Source organism: Quercus robur, chromosome 9 (genome assembly GCF_932294415.1).
Source record: "Quercus robur chromosome 9, dhQueRobu3.1, whole genome shotgun sequence".
In the NCBI taxonomy this organism is placed as follows: domain Eukaryota; kingdom Viridiplantae; phylum Streptophyta; class Magnoliopsida; order Fagales; family Fagaceae; genus Quercus; species Quercus robur.
Genome location: NC_065542.1, coordinates 46,364,626 through 46,384,827, shown reverse-complemented (window position 1 = coordinate 46,384,827; position 20,202 = coordinate 46,364,626). Strand labels below are relative to the sequence as shown.

Below are 20,202 nucleotides of genomic sequence, written 5' to 3'. Positions count from 1 at the left end.
TATTAGACAAACATGCACTTCATAAAAGAAATTCTGGTTGTATAGTCACTTACAATTGGCAAGCTCAATATTAGAAATCACGTCAAGTTTTAAGGAGAATATTTTGTTCCACAAAATAGATGTTCTTTAAAAGAGACTAGCACAATCTTGATACCTTATATCACTACGGCCACTTAATTAAGGAAGGACAAAAAAAATACATGGCCATTATCCCATGCATTTCAAAAAGGATGAAAAGTTATGGCAGAAATTCCATGGCATCAAAGTTAGTTAATAGAGACATTATACAACAACAAAACCATGGAGGGCTATTTGTGAGACAGAGAGAGCTTTTACCAGCAGCAACAACAACAACAAATCTCTAAATTCTAATATTTTGAGTTCAAATAGTGTAAACCAACATGCCAAAAGCCAAAATATATATCATAAATTCAAAGATGGGTAATGGAGAATAGTTACCTGGAATTGCGATGAAGAACGACGCAGAGCAAAAACAAAGAAGAGAGCCAATCCTTGTGAAACTAATGAGTTTAGAGGCAAAGGACTGAGGAGATATATATGGTGAAGGGAGCAGACTGAGCATAAGCATGGAGCCAGAGGGTATTTCCGATTTTCAGCCAAAAAAAAAAAAAATATATATATATATATATATAGTGGTATCACAATTTGCAAATTGCGTGATTTTGAAATCATAATGGGAAATTGCCTTTCCTGAAACGCGAAAATCTGCATATTCAAAAACGCAATCCCACAAATTTTGCCCAGCCAAACATATCAAGATTTTCATGATTTGCTAAACGCACGTTTTTATCCCTCAATACGCCTAAACAAACCGGCTCTAAATATGATACCATTCCACTACCTTATTCATGTGTCATCACGAAATAGTTGAATAGGAATTATTATTCCATTCCAGCTTCTATTATTCATTGTAATACTTATTTTTATTACACAGTAATTATCATTACATTGTATCAAACGTACCTTTAGCTTCTTCCATACACACTGTATAGGCAATTGTTTTTCAGTGTGGATAAAGGATGTTCTTCCACACGTCAATAATATACTTTTAGCGGAGATCTTATTCTAGAAAATTTCAAAAATTTTAAAATATAAATAACATCTCACTCTAAGAGTGCACAGTCAATCCGCTGTATAGAAATTGAACTCTGAGCAAGATTATAGGCAATATTATAACTTTGTTGAGCCATTACTCCAATTATTGTCAAGTTGGCTTCAGTAGTCGGAGCCATAGCCATGCAAAAGGCGTTTGGACCTGCCATGTAAAAAAAGCTCTTTACATCTAAAGCCAAGTCAACCCCATTTGCAAAGTTAAAGGTAACTACTGGAAACCCAACAAGGTCACGATCAATAAGCCCCTTGAAGCAAGGACTTGAATGTTGCGTTCCGATGAATTTTACAATGCCATTCATCAAACTTAGTACTTCATCTTTAAGTGGATCAAACGCAGCTTTTGGTAGATAAGTAAGTGTTGCCCCTGAATCAATAATGACTCCACGTGTGCCGTCTTCATACAATTCAAACACTTGGGGCGAAATATCTAGCATTTTCTCACCCACACTGATACTCTCTAACCTTACATAGTAAAAGCTACCAATAATATCAAGAAAGGTAGTAATGCCTTCTGTTTTTGCTCCTTCTCCAAAAATCAATTGATTATGAATATAGTGAGGATCCCATATAGATCCAAAGCAGTAAGAGAATTTAGAACCCAGTTGATTCGCCATTGATATCACCTCAGCGCCAAGACCAAGTAATCCACTAGTTTGGCCACCCAAAGTACCCAGATTATTAACCACGTTAGTTCCACAACCAAAAACTAAATTGGGTACCGATGTTATTCCTTCATCAGAAGTCTCAAAGGTGATCTTTTCAGTGCTCACAAACCCAGATACAGTGGTGCCATCACCGTATCGTAGTTCAAAGCCGCAACGTGGAGCTCGACAAATAATACCGGGAACTTGACGATTGCAATTAGGAGAATCACAAGGTACTAAACGATAAGTGGAAGACTTGGGAGGATTAAAAATTGGAAGAGCTTGGAAAAAACAGGGAGTGCAAGGCCGACATTGAGTCCACGATAGACTACTACCTGTGTCCATAACTAGGAGCTGTGGAACAGGAGGTGAACCAATGGATATATTTGCCAGAAACCCTGTACGCCTACTCTCAGCAATAACGCCAGAGCGCACATCATCTGTGTCTAGAGAAATCCCTTGAATCTTCTTCCATATGTAGTCAAAACGAGCTTTTGAACTGTCTATGGCATGTCTAGCTCGGCCTGCTATGGTGTCCTTAGGGTTGTAGTATGGAGAGTAAATTGAGTTATGGTGAATGAGTTTGGTGACCAATCGCTTAGGTTTTGCATTGGTGGGACTAGTGGTAGCTAAGGATGAAGTAGCAGAAGTAACGAAGCAAGAAAGAAGAAAGAGTTTGAAAAGAACAGCCATGGCTACAATGATATTGCTGTGCTTCAACTAAGTATTATGAATATGTTTTCTTACATAGACACAAATATTCTAGATTGAGAGAGGTACTCACATAACGTTTAGGATTACTTAACTTTCTTCACACCGAAAATAACTTTTAGAAAACTATTTTCCCACAACCTCTCTTTGCCATTAATTTTTTAGTAAACTATTTTATTTTTGTACAATTTGCTAAATAATGTTGTGCATCATGGCAATATCGAATTATAGGAATGAAATATATGGACATTATAATTGAAGGCCTTTTATTGAGTTTAAAAGTTAAGAAGTGGTAAAATGAGAGGTTTTTTTAGGAGTAAATACGTTAAATTTAGGATTGATTCAAATAAATGAGTAGATTTTATAACTAAAAGTATTGCTACATGTCAAATGTAATGCGTTATTGACAAATTACTACTTGTCATGTGCCACCATTTGTCCAATTAACTCTAAATAGATAGAAGACTGTGCAACTTGTTATTGTTGTGTACACCACTAGTTGTGAGATTCAACTTTTATAATACACTAGCCGCGAACCTGCGCGTTGTGCGTGATAATTATTTTTATGGTGGTTTTATTAAATTTTTTTTTACAATTTAAACTAATCTAATAATGAGTAATGTATTTCGTAATTATATGTTTATTTATTATAGGAAAAATCATAAATGTAATATAGGAACAATCTAAATTGTAAAATTTTGTGTTTGATAATCTATTAAGATTATTTTCTTTGTAGAAATTATAATTTCGGCCGCCTAAAACATATTATCAAATAAAAAATTATTAGCAAAATCTAAGAATTAAATTTTTATACATGCATTGTTATAAAATAATAATAATAAAAATAAAATTGCAAAAGTTAAAATTTGTCACCTATCCAATTATTTTCGTTTGTCTAACCCTTGCTTTTCTTTAAATAAATGGCATTATAAAGTACTTCTAATACAACTATTAAGAGTACTTTGTCCACCACAAAGGATTAGAAAATAAACAAAAATTAGTAAAGTCTCATAGTTTAACATCTAAATTGAGAACTATAAAAAATCATGATATGTAACAGAATACATACCAAATTATCTAAATCATGTTATGTAATAGAGTAATATTATATTTTTATATGCTATATTTAATTCTTTATAACGCAATAGGATAACATTTAACAATCAAAGAAAATAAAAAATAAAAATAAAAACAACAACAATTTAAAAAACAAAACTAAATCACAATTTAAAAATTAAAACTAAATCGCATTAACCCAAAATAGAGTTTTAAAGAATATAAAAAATTATCAACCTAAAGTAGAGATGCAAGAAAAATAAATAAATAAAATCCACCAAAAAATTTAGAGAGAGAGAGAGAGAGAGAGGGAACCTTTTTTTCTGTGAGGGAAAACTATGCATAGAATAGAAGAAATAGTGACAAATTTATAGTAAGAGGATGTGAATAAGAAGAGACAAAAATAAAAGAAGATGAAGGGAAAGAGGAAGAATGATATTAATGTAGAGGGTAGTGGAGAGATGAAAAGGTAAGGGAGGGAGAAAGATTGAAGAAGTAGTGGGGAGATGAAATGGTAAAGGAGAGAAAAAGGTTGGAAAAGTGTAAATATTTAAAAATAAATAAATGTTAAAAACAATTATAAGAAAAAGAAAAAAAAAAAAAAAAAAAAAAAAAAAAAAAAAAAAAACCAAACCTAAAACTTGAAAGGCTTCAAAGTTTTTTTTTTTTTTTTTTTTTTTTTTTTTTTTTTTTTTTTTTTTTTTTTTTTTTTTTTTTTTTTCTTTAAGCTGAAAAGGCTCACACAAAACCCTAAAACTAAACTGAAAAGGTTTTGGGTTGGGCTTGATAGTGGAACTAAATAAATAAGAGGTAGACTGGATTGATTATATAGATTTATTATAGGGTGATAATGGAAGTAAATAAATAAGTAGTAGGCTGGATTTATCATAGGGTGATAGTGAAAGTAAATAAATAAGTAGTGGACTGCATTTATAGGGCTGAAAATTATAAAAACCATTTTGAAATTGTAGGACAAATTATATTTTAAAAAAGAAAAGAAAAAAAAAAGAATTACGTGGCAGTTGATGTGGCGCAATGTGAGAGCAGTAGCATTAAACGCTACGCTTCAGCTTTTAGTAATATATAGATTAGTCGTAGACTCATGCTGCGTGGGAAGAGATAATTATTTAGAAATTATACTATAATGTATAATTTTTTATCTAAAATTTGTTGAAAATAATTTTTCTCTCCCTAAAAATTAAACAATTTCTAAAATTATTTTTCATCTTCTATCTCTACCAACATATCATTCTATTATTTTGGGTGTTTGATTGATATTATTCTTGTATAAGGTGGTCCATATTATTTGAAATTATGTTTTAGTTCGCTATTTTTTTTCTACAACTAAAATTTTAAGTTTCAAATAAATTATTCAAATTCTTCATTACCTTAAAGGAGAATATCATGATAATCAAAAACTCATAACAAACTTATACTAAATAAGTATAATTTATTCTCTAAATTTTATTATACATAATTTGTTCTTCCTGAAAATTAAACAATTTCAAAAAGTTATTTCCATGATCACTTTATTTTTACAAATATATAATTTTATAATTTTATGTTTTTTTTATTGATATTATTACTCTTCTTTGAAATGATCGATATTCTTCTAACTATTGTTGATGATGCATAGAAAATCAGTAGGCTGAATGCTCCGGGCTTCAATGGGCTTGTGGTTGCTTGGAAGGCCTGAAAAGAAAGAAGCACAAGATCAAAGGAGACCAGGGTGAACCGGCCAAGAACCCTCTGATACTTAAGTTAGTTTTCTCTCTTGAACTCAGGAATTCCAACTTTAGAAGTGGTGAAAACTTACCTTGAATTGATATGGCTGAGTCCTTTTATAGTGAGTTTTAGAGTGGTTACTTGTTTGGTAACTTCCCCAACGTGGGTGAAAGTTAGAAGGTTCAGACTTAACTTCTACAACTGCTATGAGAAGTTTAGAACTTAGTGGGAAGTTAGAGCAAAGAATAAAGAATTCACCCCCTTCCGAATAGTAGAATGTGGTCCGCATTATAAGCTTTGGATAGAAATTCACTTTGAAAATCTATAAGTGTTGGGTGGTCATCCAGTTCACTTCGTGAGCTAGACAACCCTTTTGGTCTTAGACTACCCTTCTGGTCTTGGACGACCCTTCTGGTCTTAGACAACCCTTTTGGTCTTGGACGACCACTCTGGTCTTGGACGACCTCTTCGAAGGCACTTAGAAACTAAACCTTCGTTATGACCCTAGACGTACGATATTCTGGGTGGATGATCCTTCCTTGGACGACTTGACAAATAAATTAGAGATAGGTTAGTTTTTTGTTCACTATCATTTGTTATTATGCATTATATTTTGCTAATTATTTTTAGTACAACAAAAATTTTTAAGTTTAAAAGTTATTATTCAAATTCTCATTTTCTTAAGGAGATTATTATAATAACCAAAACTTATTGTATAATCACAATTGATATTACTCAAATAATTGATAGTACTCTCAATCAAAACTTGTCTTTTTCCCATTCTTAAGTAAGTACACTGAATTGGACCAAATGAACTAAAGCAGAGAACCTAATGGGTACTCTTTCAAAAGGGTGTAGGCATCGACACTTTCCCATTTCAGGATCATATGGAGTCACCACTTATTTTATAAATAAAATCAAAAAACTATACAAATTATAACAGATCTTGAATAGTATGGTTCTTATTGATTGGAAATAATTACATCTTGGTAGAAAGAACTTTACATTGCTTTGATTCCTATGTACAATCTAAAAAAAAAAAAAAAATACAAAGCCTTGTTTCCTAGTTACATTCTACCCAAAATAAAAATAAGACACTAAATCTACAAATTTAAAATTCTAAGGTTCGGGGGCTAGGTTACAGGATGGGAAGGTGTCACGTACCCACCACCTTTGATCTTTTAGACTTCAAATGACCTTTTAAATACCCATAATAAATTATGTGCCAATTATTGTGTCAATATTCCTAGATCTAAAATGTGCAGAATACTAGATTTATTGCATTTATAAAAGGGGAAATCACATCTAAATTTTTATTTATGAAAAGAAATATTTTTTATGAGAAGTTTCAAATCAAGCAAAATGTAATTTTTGACAAAAAATTCAGATCCAATTTTTTAAATAACAGGGAATGGATTTTTTGAAAAATTCCCAAATCTAATTTCTTAATTAAATAATAGAATGAATCTCCAAAAGGAAAATCCATATCTGATTATTTAATTAAGAAACATATGGGTTTTTAAAAGAAATTGCATATCTGATTTTCAAAGTGAAAAGAATGAACTTTTAACATAAAATTCAGATTTGATTTTTGTGTCTTAGAAAATAAAAGAGGTTTTGAAAAAAAAAAATAGATCTGATTTTTGTTTAAAGAAAACAATGGGGTTTAGAAAAACTATTTCAGATCTGATTTTTGTTTAAGAAAACAATAAGTTTTTGGAAAAATATTCCAAAATTGATTTTTGTTTAAAGAAAACAATAAATTTTTGGAAAAATATTTCAAATATGATTTTTGTTAAAGAAAAAAATGAGTTTTGAAAAATAATTTAGATCTGATTTTTGTTTAAGAAAACAATGAGTTTTTGGAAAAATATTTCAGATTTGATTTTTGTTTAATGTTAGGACATATGTGGGAATTGTTAGAAACATATGTGATGTAAATTGGCTAATCCTTTGACAAAACACACTTTACTTGTATTTTGGTAGATCTAGGATAGGTTTAGTACTTCAAGAAATGAGTGTTTAAGTTTAGTATTAAAGTCATGTAAGTCTGACCAAGAAACAAGTGAAGAAGTGCTATTTATTAAAGCTCGACAGATGTCTTAACAAAATCTTTTCTATCGAGATTTCATGCATATCCATGAGTATTTGTGTAGGGTTTCTTTTCTCTTAACTCTAGACATATATAAGGATTATTTTAAGGGCCGTCATAAGGGATGCAACTTAATGAAAAGTGATTATACATGCATATTGTGACCGGAGACAATTTGCCCTAGTTCATCATATTCTTTGTAGAAAATGCTACGTCTTTGTGCCAAGGGTTTTGTAACCAAGGAGCTTCTTGATCTTCATTTTTGGATGAATTGAAGAACTTTGCAGCCAACATCTTTCTAAATTTGGTGTGCTAGTCACGTACTGGGATCCGTGTATCATTGGTTAGTCACGTACTAAGAGCCGTGCATTGAAAGGAAAGATTACCGCTACAATACAAGTCTAATTAGGCATTGGGGTAAGAGTTCAACTGTAGATTGTTATAGGTACTGGGATTCCTTTTACTTGTAACCACTTGTTTTAATAATAGTGGATTCTCGGGAGTGGTGACCTTAAATTCACCCAGTGAAGTTTTGCCTTGGTGGTTTTCCTTATTCGTAAACAAATTACCTGTGTCAAATTTATTTTCCGTTGCATTTAACTTAGTTAGTGATTTGTTTGTACTACCACGCTTATTACATGTAATTGAATCTAATTAATTCACTTAGCTTATTATTTGATTAATTTACTAATACCAAATTGGACCAAATGTACTGAAGTGAACTAAAATGGACTGAATTAGACTAAATGGACTGAAGTGGACAGAATGGATCGATATATCGAATTGGACAAATGCGGACCAAATCACACGCGCTTCACGCATGCGATGAGACTCTTCTTTTTTTTTTAGGGGGGGCGGGGTGTTAGTGTGTCATAATTTTCATTCATCTCAATTTGAGGTTTACATGCTTGTCTCCTAATATTTACCCATTTGTGGATTGCTAATACAACCAAGACTGTCAAATGCTAGCTCCAAAAAATGAACAAATCCATACACTGATTTCAATGCTAATTTGGCGTTCATTTTTTAAAGCTAGCCTCTGACACTTTTGGTTATATTAGTAGTCTACAAAAGGGTAAATATTAGTAGATAGACATGTAAACCTTAAATTGAGATGAATGGAAATTATGACATACCAAACCCCCCTAAAAAAAAAAGTTTCGTCACACTCATAAAGCGTGTGTGATGAGGTTAGTTTTATATTATATCTGATAAGGGAAAAAATTGTAGTAATAGTATTCACCCTTGAAAGGGTATAAAGTAGAATCCCAATTAAACCCATCGGGATCTATTGGAGACAATGGCGTTAAGGAGATCATGTAGCGCGCCTCAAAGCTGACAGGGCGACCTTAGGAAAAGGGCATGGGTGGCTGACGACAAGAAAGTTGAAGGGATCAAGTAGAGTTGACGATCTTGACAAAGCTTAGCTTCATCTCCATGTTTGCATATATAAGGAAATACGTTGCGCTTCACATTTAGTGCTGGTCAAAAGGACTCTTACAAGGAAAGGATTCCGCAATATATGCTTTGTAAGGATTCCTATAAGGAAAAGACTTTTACAGCAAGGAAAAAATGTCAACCCTCTACTACTATAAAAGCCTCAAAACCCTCATTAATTAAGGTATGCATAATTTTACCCGCTCTGGCACTCTAGAGTTGTGAGAAATTCTAGCTTGACCTTCGGAGGGTATTTGGCCGGCACCACACCGGTGCATCTTTGTGAGGTCTTCTCTTTTTGTGCTGTGCAGGTGTTACTTCGATCATGTGAGGACCTTGTAGCTTACTGTTGATTTTTCGGCATCATTAGTTGGCACCATCTGTGGGAACAAGTGCACTTTAGCCTATCGCTTCCCGGATAAAGAGCTACATGGTACTTACTCGTTCGATGGCAACTATCAACAACGTTCAGGTCTATGTCGATGACATGTTGGTAAAAAGCCAAAGGGAAGAAGACCATTTGAAGGATCTCGAGGAAACATTCAGCACCCTTCGCTCCTACAACATGAAGCTTAATCCGAGTAAGTGTGCATTCGGAGTGACAACAGGAAAGTTCTTGGGCTTTATGGTGTCCCAAAGAGGTATCGAGGCCAACCCAGACAAGATCAAAGCATTAGTAGAGATGGCCCCCCCGAAGAACGTGAAAGAAGTGCAAAGTCTAAACAGTAAAGTAGCCGCCCTGAACAAATTCGTATCAAGAGCGACAGATAAGTGCTTACCCTTCTTTCGAACGCTGAAGAAATCTTTTGAGTGGACAGCCGAGTGTCAGCAAGCATTCAAGGAGCTAAAAGCCTACCTTTCTTCCCCACTGTTATTAAGTCCTTCACAACCAGGGGAAGAGCTCTTCTTGTATCTAGCTGTCTCCCCGACGGCCGTCAGCGTGGCCTTGGTAAGAGAAGAAAACAAGGTTCAAAAGCCCATGTACTACGCCAGCTAGGCATTTTGTGGTGCTGAGGAAAGGAACCCACCCATGGAAAAGCTCGCCTTCGCCTTAGTTACAGCGGCCCACAAACTCAAGCCATACTTCCAAGCCCACATAGTAATCGTCCTAACTGACAAACCCTTACGACAGGCAATGAGCAACCCCGAAGCTGCTGGTCAGTTGGCGCTATAGGTGATAGAGCTGAGTGAGTTCGACATTCAATACCACCCACACAGTGCCATTAAAGAGCAAGTCGTTGCTGACTTCATAGCAGAGTTCACCAACAGGGAAGATAAGGGGGCAGATGAATATCCGCAGTAGAGTATACATATAGACGGGTCGTCCAACAGGCAGGCTGGGGGTGTAGGTGTCGTTCTTCTCTCTCCCGAAGGAGACTTGATCGAATGTATGGTTCGCCTTGACTTCCCTACACCAACAATGAAGCGAAATATGAAGCTTTAATAGCAGGGCTTGATCTTGCCAAAGCAGTAGGAGCCGTAAGAGTGGTTCTCTACTACGACTCTCAAGTCATCACTAACCAAGTAAACAGGGACTATGAGTGTAGAGGCGAAAGAATGAAGAGATATCAGGACCAAGTAAGGAGAAGGGTAGACGAGCTGAAGGCCAAAATTATCCAAATCCCTAGAGAAGAAAATGAGCAAGCCGACCGCCTTGCCAAAGCAGCTTCAACCAAACATATGACTACCCTTGATAACGTACTCTCTTTTGTTCAACTTTCTCCACTAATAGATACCATCGATGTGCAAGAGATAGATTCCGAAAGCAGTTGGACCACGCCGTTGGTCTTTTACTTGAGAGATGGCGTCTTACCAGACGGAAGGGAGGACGCACGAAAGCTAAAGGTCTAAGCTACGCGGTTCATCTTGATGAAGGACGTCCTATACAAGAGAAGCTTCTCCCACCCATACCTAAGGTGTTTGAGTCTCGAGGAAGTGGACTACGTCATGAGAGAAGTCCACAAAGGGATTTTTGGAAATCACTCAGGGTCACGATCGTTGGCACACAAGCTGATTCGAGCGGGGTACTACTGGCCCACCATGCAAAAAGATGCTCAGACCTACGTTAAGGCCTACGACAAATGCCAAATATTCAGTAATCTCATAAGACAGCCGTCCGAAGAGTTGACCCCTATGACAGCCCCATGGCTATTCGTTTAGTGGGGTTTAGACATCATGGGGATGTTCCCAATAGTGGTGCGACAGCTGAAGTTCCTAATAGTGGGCATAGACTACTTCACGAAATGGGTGGAAGCTGAAGCCTTGGCCACCATCACGGAGAAAAACGTAAGAAGCTTCATTTGGAAATCCATCATATGCAGGTTTGGGATCCCTAGAGTCTTAGTCTAGGACAATGGGAAAAAATTCGACAACGACTCTCTCCGAGATTTTTGCTGGCAGTTAGGAATCAGAAATCACTACTCCTCCCCAGCCCACCCTCAAGCAAATGGACAGGTTGAAGTCACGAACCGATCCTTGCTCAAAATTTTCAAGACTCGGCTCGAGGGGGAAAAGGGCATATGGCCTGAAGAGTTGCCAAGCATACTATGGGCGTATAGGACAATGGTGAGGACGCCCACAAGAGAAACACCATTTTGGCTAACATACGAAAGCGAAGCAATCATTCCAGCTGAAGTCGGGCTTACAAGGTATAGGGTGGACAACCATGATGAAACAAAAAATGACGAAGCTATGCGTTTACAACTTGATCGAATTGACGAAGTCAAGGCGATAGTAGAACAAAGGCTCGCACGGTACCAAGACCGCATGGCTAAGCACTACAACTCCCGGGTTCAACACAGAGACTTTCAAGTTGGAAATCTCGATTTAAGAAAGGTCATGGGCGCTGCTAGAGACCCTACCCAAGGAAAGATCGGCCCCAATTGGGAAGGACCCTACCGAATCACATCATGGCAGAGGAAAGGCACCTACCACCTGGAGATGATGGACAGACGGAAGCTACACCACCCATGGAACACCGAGCACCTATGGAAGTACTACCAGTAAAGAGGATGGCAAGAAGAGAAGCACCCCTTTATTTTTAGCATACATTAGTTAAAATTAGCTACACACCTCAGTTTTTCTGTTTTAGATTTTGCTACGATAAGAACTATTTTTTCTACATGGTTTATTATAATAAGAGGAGTTTATTTAAATATAGCTAAATTGTTTATCTACGGAAAATAGTCCACAAAGTGGACGAGTTTAATAAAGTCCATAAAGTGAACGACTTCATCCCAAAATAATGAAATATTATCAAGTCCATAAAGTGGACGAGCTTATTGTCCAAAAAAGTGGATGAGTTTATTGAAGTCCATAAAGTGGACGACTTCATCCCAGAAGGATGAAATGTTATCAAGTCCATAAAGTGGATGAGCCTATTGTCCAAAAAAGTGGACGAGTTTATTAAAGTCCATAAAGTGGACGACTTCATCCTAGAAGGATGAAATATTATCAAGTCCATAAAGTGGACGAGCTTATTGTCCAAAAAAGTGGGCGAGTTTATTGAAGTCCATAAAGTGGACGACTTCATGCCAAAAGGATGAAATGTTATCAAGTCCATAAAATGGACAAGCCTATTGTCCAAAAAGTGGACGAGTTTATTAAAGTCCATAAAGTGGACGACTTCATCCCAGAAGGATGAAATATTATCAAGTCCATAAAGTGGATGAGTTTATTAAAATCCATAAAGGGGATGGGTTCGATGAATGAAATCCATTACTTAATAAAATGGATAAAATCATTAAAGCTGATGGCTTTATAAAATTGTCATTACTTAAAAATGGTCATTAAAGCTGACGGCCTCAGGAAAATATCATTACTTAACAGTGGATGAGTTTCCCAAGCCCATAAGTCAGACGTCCATGAAAGTTGACGAGGTTATAAAGTAGACGGATTTATCAGTCCTTAAAATGGGCAAGTTCTTTCCAATAGAACAAAATATAGTCTACAAGACAGTGGACGGACCTATAACTAAGTAGACGGGTCCGTAATTATGCACGAAAGTAGACGGACCTAACTAAGCTGACGGGCTCAATAAAAAGCCAAGGAACGAAGGCAAGTCTACACAGTAGACGTCATAGACAAATAAGCCTATCGTATAAAGAAGATGGGTTCGTATTCAACTTGAGAAAATAGCATACAAGCATACAAATGCCAACTAGTAAAAAGCTAGACGATATTAAAAGCAACGAGCATAAGATACCGAATATAAAATAAAGTCTTTACAAACAAAGCCCAAAAAGGCTAGGGCATTTAAACAATGTTTGAAAATTAAACGAAATATAAAAGTTGCAAAGAATAAAGGCTATGGATGAACAACAGAAGCATCATTTGGGGTCTTATTGTCTTTATCTTGAGCAGAAGGGTTCTCCATGTCTAAAAGCTCAATGGAAGGGTTGGAAGTGGTGACGGGAGGATCCGCGGCAAGTTGAGTAAGGACAACGCCATCATCCTTGGGTGGGCGATATGGTTCAGTGGAGTCGTCACTCTCATCAACGACGGCGTCACCAGTAGGGGTCAACGGGATGGGGGCATCCATGGTAATCCCGGATAGATCCAAGTCTGGGAAGAAGAACGCGACCTATTTAAGGTAGTCTTCAAACCCAGTACCATATTACTCAGCGCAAGAGTAGACGAATGATTAAGACGCCTTGAATTTCGTAACAACATCAGCCCTAGCCTTCTCCATCTCCCTGTGTAAGGTCGATAGCTCTTCCTGCAGCATCTCTTTCTGACGACCTGCCTCCCCCAACTTTTCTTTTAATTCCTTCAGCTCACTATTTAGAGTTCAAAGAGCCTCCTTGTACTGCGCCTACACGTCCAGTAAATTTTTATTACTTTTCCTAACCCTGCTAACGACCCCCTCTTTAGCAACACACCTATCCTGAAGTAACATAACATGCACCAAAGCCTGAAAAGGATACTATCATCAGTCAATGGACAGAAAGAGACGAGATAAAATTAGCCAAGGAAGTAAACCTACCCGAGTGAGGTCAAAAAGAGCCGACATCCCTAGGTCCTTCGTTCTTAGCTGATTGCAAGGCTCTATGTCCGTCGGCTTTATGAGGGACTCCGCTCCCTCGATAGCGTAATCTTTGTGGGTCAAAAGGCAACGGGGTCCCTTAATGATGGGACCAGAAGAAGTCATCACTCCCTTGCCTGCGCCCCGACTCAACTTAGGAGGAGACTTCTTGAGATGCTCATATCTAAGGGTGATAGCTGCCTTCTTGGAAGGATGGTCGTCCTTCCCATCAGCCTTCCTTTTGGTCGAACCCTTAGCAACGGCCTTGGGGGCTGACAAGGAGGCCCCCTCCTTAGCCTTCCTTTCTTCTTCTTTTTTACGGGCTGTAGTTGCCCTCACCCTTTGTCTAGCTGCCTCCATTTCTGCGAAAAGACAACAAACGTACATTGGAAAAGCAAACGGTAAGAACAAAAGTGACGGGTATGGTAGGAAATGCACTTAAAACGACGAGAGTATTCGTCTAATTTGAAAGCCTCTGGTATTGGCACAGGACCCCCGCAATAAGCGTGCAAAGTGTCAAGCGTGATGAGATCCAGGCACCTCCGCTCGTCCAAAAGATTTTTTGTTACCCGATAAATAAAGTCTTCTTGCTTCTCTGTAATATGAGGGTGAATGCTAGCTAAAAACAAGGAGACTAGATGGTGTTAGAAGCTTGGAACGAACAAATAAAGGAAGAAGAGCAGACTGGATTAACCTGAATCTTTGATAAAAACCCAAGTGTTGTCAAAATAACCACGGGACATCGTCTCCCATTCTTCCTGACGACACACTCAATCCGTCCCCTTGACAAAAAAGTATCTACTTTTCCAATTTTTGTTAGAGTCTGGCATATCAGACACTAGTCTCAAGTCCCTCTCTCGGGCGGAAAAATGATATGTCTCCTTAGAAAAGACGATGTGCTAAGGTCTGTAGCAGTAGAAGAACTCGTCCAAGGAAAGCTGACGATTCCCTCCACTCAAACGACCCCATATGATCTCAACACCTATAAAGATCCTCCAGGCGTTCGGAGCGATCTGACTGACGGACAATCCCATGAAATCAGCCAGCTGACGGTGCAAAGCCGTCAATGGTAATCTAAGCCCGCAGCAAACATGGCATCATACATACCAACGTCTTTAGTCCTCCCTGTATAGCACTGTTCAATTTTTTCTAGGTAGACGGATTAGGATGTGGTCTGGGATTTGGTAACGGGTACGCAACTCCTTAAAGACCCTGTCACTCATTTTTGGTAAAAACTTATTGACGGCCCAATCCTCAAGAAGGATGAAGGGACAGTTTCCTCCAGGACTTCCTGAAGTTCCCTCATAGGATTCCTCGTCGCCTTCATCTCCATCTCCGTCACTATTCCTCTCCTCCTCTCCTTCCTCAACTTCACCTTCCTCACTTACTATTTCTTCCTTACCTTCCTCTCCATAACTTTCAACTTCCTTGTTAGGAGATTGGGCTAACGTTTCCCTTTTTGATGACCAAAAAGAACCCTCAAACTCATGACCTGAACCAGATACCTCGTCGTAGCCTGCTCCTTCACATATTGATGACTTCTCACCCGTCGCGTCACTTGACATTTGACTACTTACAAGTGACGGATTCATTCTAAGAACCTAAGATGACGACCTCACTAGGGAGTTAATCAATTAGAATAAAAAATGTACGTATAAGAAAAAGGAGAAAAGAACTTACAAGTATGTCTTTTAAAGCAGTGATTTCGAAAGCGACGGTAGCAATACAGGCAACGGAGTCAACAAATCAACAGAGTAAAAGTTGACAAGCTTTCTCTCCCAAAATTAGCAAGGATGAAATAGGAGAAGTGAGGAGAGGAGGCGAGTTATATATAGGAGGGAAAGTGCATGAAAGACGAAGCGACACCTTCATCCAGAAGCGGAACCAACCAAAATGCGCCACGTGTCCAAGCATTTAATGATGGCTGCTCGAGGAGTCGCCCATAAAAGATTTTTTTTCTCTCTCCTAGCCAAGAAGAAGATTAGCCATGAAAAAGCCTAACTCCATAACCCGTCAGTTTAAGCTGACGAAAATATGGAGTAGGGGGCAGCTGATAAGGGAAAAAATTGTAGTAATAGTATTCGCCCTTAAAAGGGTATAAGGTAGCATCCCAATTAAACCCGTCGGGATCCATTGGAGACGACGACATTAAGGAGATCATGTAGCATGCCTCAGAGCTGACGAGACGATCTTAGGAAAAGGGCATGGGTGGTTGACGACAAGAAAGCTGAAGGGATCAAGTAGAGCTGACAATCCTGACAAAGCTTAGCTTGATCTCCACGTTTGCATATATAAGGAAATACCTTGCGCTTCACGTTTAGTGCTGATCGAAAGGACTCCTACAAGGAAAGGATTCCGCAATATACGTTTTGTAAGGATTCCTATAAGGAAAAGATGTCAACCCTCTACTACTATAAAAGCCCCAATACCCTCATTAACCAAGGTACGCATAATTTTACCCTCTCTGACACTCTAGAGTTGTAAGAAATTCTAACTTGACCTTTGGAGGGTATTTGACTGGCTCCACACCAGTGCATCTCTGCGAGATCTTCTTTTTCTGTGTTGTGCAAGTGTTACTTCGAGCATGTGAAGACCGTGTAGCTTACTATTGATTTTTCAGCATCATCAATATTGATTATACTAAAGATCCACTCTTGCGCTTTGTTATCTTGATATGACTCACTATAAGGACTACAAGTCGTTCATTACTATCACAACGTAATTCACAACGATTTTCCTTTTCACTTCAAGTTATAAACAGATCGATGATCCAAAGATATAATAAAAAATTTCTTCTAACCAACTCAGACTTCACTGATACATGCATTTACCCCTATATATCTTCCAAACGAAAAGCAGAACCTTAAAAGCTGAAGGTAAATGCGAAAGTTTTGGGCATTCTCCATCGACCACGTAAATGGAAAGTTGAATTGAATATTCCATGACAGAGTAAATTTGGAGGACGTGTTAACCTTATGCATTTTCTTTTGAACTCTTACATATAATCAATTCGTCCAATAAAGGTTTATGTATAAACAACAATTTTGATGATAACTGGAAAGCAATGGCAATAGGCAATCAGGCAATCACCTAGCTTTTCTCATTCAACCTGTTTTGATGACTTGAATAGGGTTGATTGGTTGAGAGGTTGAAGTGTGAAAGAAGAGGCAAAAATAGCTGAGATGTTGTCTACTAGCCTTTAAGCTGACTTTTCATTAACAGATGCTGAAGAAACAAGCTGTTCAGCTTCTTGGTTGGAAATAACATCCCATAGCTGAAAAGAAAAGAAATGAGCATCACATACAACGTAAAGTAACTATATTATTCATAAGGCTAGATAAATGTGCTCAAACGTATGCCATCACCATTCTGCTAGACTTCTCAAAATATTTTTACCTTATACTATAAAATAAAATTTCAAAAAACATCACCGAAAATGTTCTTGTTATTTATATTCATTCCAAAATTTCTATGCACTAGATGATATTATCTTATGGGACAGTGATTTCATTCAAGAACTTGCTTACTACTCAAGTGCTCTGTATTTGACAACTTAGTATTTTGTCATTCTAAAATATCTACTCACAATGACAATAAAAATTATAATGAGTTGCGAAAAAGAGGCAGTGGCAGCACCACGTTGGACTTAGGGTGTTCCCAAGAACACCCTAACTTGAAAAAAAAAATTATATAATAATTAAATTTTTTTATTTGTTTACTCTTTAAAAAAAAAAAAAAAATAGGAACACCCTCAAATAAATAAATAAAAAAAAAATATATATATATATATATATTTGTTCTACTTTCAAGCAAAGCAAAAAAGAAAGCCCAAAAAAAATTTTGAACTAAAATTTGAAAAATAAATAAATAAATAAATTTGTAACAGAGCAACCCACAAAAAAGTCCAACATCAATCCTAAACGTAAAGCAAACCCAATCTAAAGAAAAAAACAATCCAACAGATGGTAAACAAGTAAAGCAAACCCATAAATTCTAAAAAATAAAAAATAAAAAAACCAAAACCCAATATACTCATCCGGTGATTTATCAAATGGTAAAGCTAAAGCAAAAACTGAAATCTCAAATCACTAAATCAGAAACCTAACCTAAAGACAAAAACGTCAACAAAGCAATGCTGCAACACAAGCCAACAAACGAATTTGGCATTGCCGCATTAGAGATCAGTCAGGCAACACAACTGAAGCTCCAACCCAGAGCACATCGCATTGGGATTTGGGCATCGAAGATCGCTCACTGGATTGGATTAGAGATCGTCGATCAGTCACGTCGGTGTCGCTGTCGCTCGCTCGTCGCTCGGCTTGGCCTTGATTCCTTCAGCGCCGCCCCTCAACCTCAGGACTCCCTGCTCCCTCAACCTCACCCTCAAGGTATTTCATCTTTACTAACTTCTCTCTCTTTTTCTCTCTGACTCTCTCTCTCAGTCTCTCTCTCTTTATCTGAAAAATGAAAGTGAAAATGTGAAATGAAATGACTCAAATGAGAGTCTCTCTCTTTATTCATCTGAACTATGATTGGCTGATTTAGCTTTAACTTTATCAATATTTTGCCCCCTGTTTTTGACTTTTTGGCTTTATCCGTTGGTGTTGGTGTTGGTGAGATACCATAATTGTCTTTTAGTATATTGTGATTTGTGATTGTGAATTTTTCTAATTGGAAGCTAGCTCTTGTGATTAGGGGTCATGAGTGATGAGGCTTGTCTGTTGAGTGGGGTGGGGGTGGATGGGCACATGGGGCCAAGTGGGATATTTGAATTGGGGGAAGTAAATGCACATGTGATGTGTGCTAGTGCAACTAATAAACAATAATTATTTAAGGGAAGTAACTAATAAACAATAATTAATAATTTAATTAACCAATATATTATAAAAGATAAAAAAAATTAAATTATGTTAGGCTAAATAATAATTAATAATTTTTATAATTAATAAAACAACATTGTAACAAATTATGAAAACTTGTAAAAGACAATTTTAAACTTTATGTATTTGTGTTTTTTTTATTTATTGTTGTTGTTGTCAATATATAAATTTCTCTTTTTATTAGATTGTGTAATTTATGTTTCTTAAGGAACACTTTGAGACAAATTTCTGGAGCCGTCATTGATAAGAAGGGGGGGGGGGGGGGGGGGGGGGGGGGAGAAGTGAATCATTGTGTGCTTAAGAGAAAGTTGGAAGGTCCTAGCCAAAAGAGAGAGTTGGAACCATCATCAAGAAAATGCATGCCCCATCTGTTGCCAATATGACCAATTTATCGCTGCTGCTAGTTATATTCCTTATTGTCACGTCTAGCACAAAAATAACCCCAAATTCCTTCAGGCTGTAGTCAACCAAGGCTCTTTGATTGTGCCTGAAGAACTCAATATCTGCTCATTCTCCTTCACTTCCTTTGCCAACTTTTCTGCAATTTCCCTTCCAACGTCATTCTTATAATTTCTCTTTTTCTTGATTAATTGGTACACTTCTTGTGAATTCAACAAGAAAGGAGGGAAAAATCACCATCACCTCCACAACTCGATCTTACCCACCCACAATTACGTCAACTGCTTTATAATTTTGTTAATTTGAAATTTTATCGAACATACAATATATTCCAAAACTTGTAAATTTAAGATTATAAAGTCATATTCTTTTCATTTTATCTATCAGCTAAACCAAAATTTATTGTTTCAATAGATTCCCCTAGGATTCTCAATAATTGGAACAATAAAGCCAATTCTAATGCCATAGGAAAACATAATCATATTATTGATTTAATTCACAAAAACATAGGCTTTATAACTGTTTGCTAGATCTATTCGAATAAAATAACACAAACCCACATACACATCACAAATGCTAATTCAAAAGAACAAATAGACTCAAATTAAAAAATAATAAGATTGAGGAGTTCTCCTCACTCACCCCGTACCCAATACCCATAAGAAAAATCAACAACAATCATTTGAAATCATATATTTCTACTTTTACAAATGGGTTCTCCACTCTCCCCCCCCCCCCCCCCCCCCCCCCCACCCCCAAAAAAAAAAAGCAAAAACGAGAAGAAAAAAAAAAAAAAAAGACATTGAATTTAGGGTATTTTTTCGTTTTGAGTCTTACCTTTAACAATATCAAAAACATTTTGATAATTTTGGGAGAGTGAGAGGTCTGGAAGAAAGCTAGAGAAAGCGCTGAGAGAACACTAGAGAGATAACCATCTAATTTTTTGTTTTATTTTATATACACTTACCTACTCTATTGGTAACTAGAATCCCTTCTTCTTCTTCTTCTTCTTCTTCTTCTTCTTCTTCTTCTTCTTTTTTTTTTTTTTTTTTTTTTTGAGAAATCGGTAACTAGAATCCATTAAAAATAAATGAAGGGTTA

At 36.8% G+C, this 20,202-nt stretch overlaps 1 protein-coding gene across 1 annotated transcript; it reads right to left on the bottom strand.

The window, feature by feature from the left end:
* Positions 1-1,124: 1,124 nt before the first annotated feature.
* Positions 1,125-2,471, bottom strand: LOC126701109 (aspartic proteinase CDR1-like). The gene has a single exon (XM_050399244.1). The coding sequence runs from the start codon at positions 2,469-2,471 to the stop codon at positions 1,125-1,127; it is 1,347 nt and encodes a 448-aa protein (XP_050255201.1).
* Positions 2,472-20,202: the final 17,731 nt, after the last annotated feature.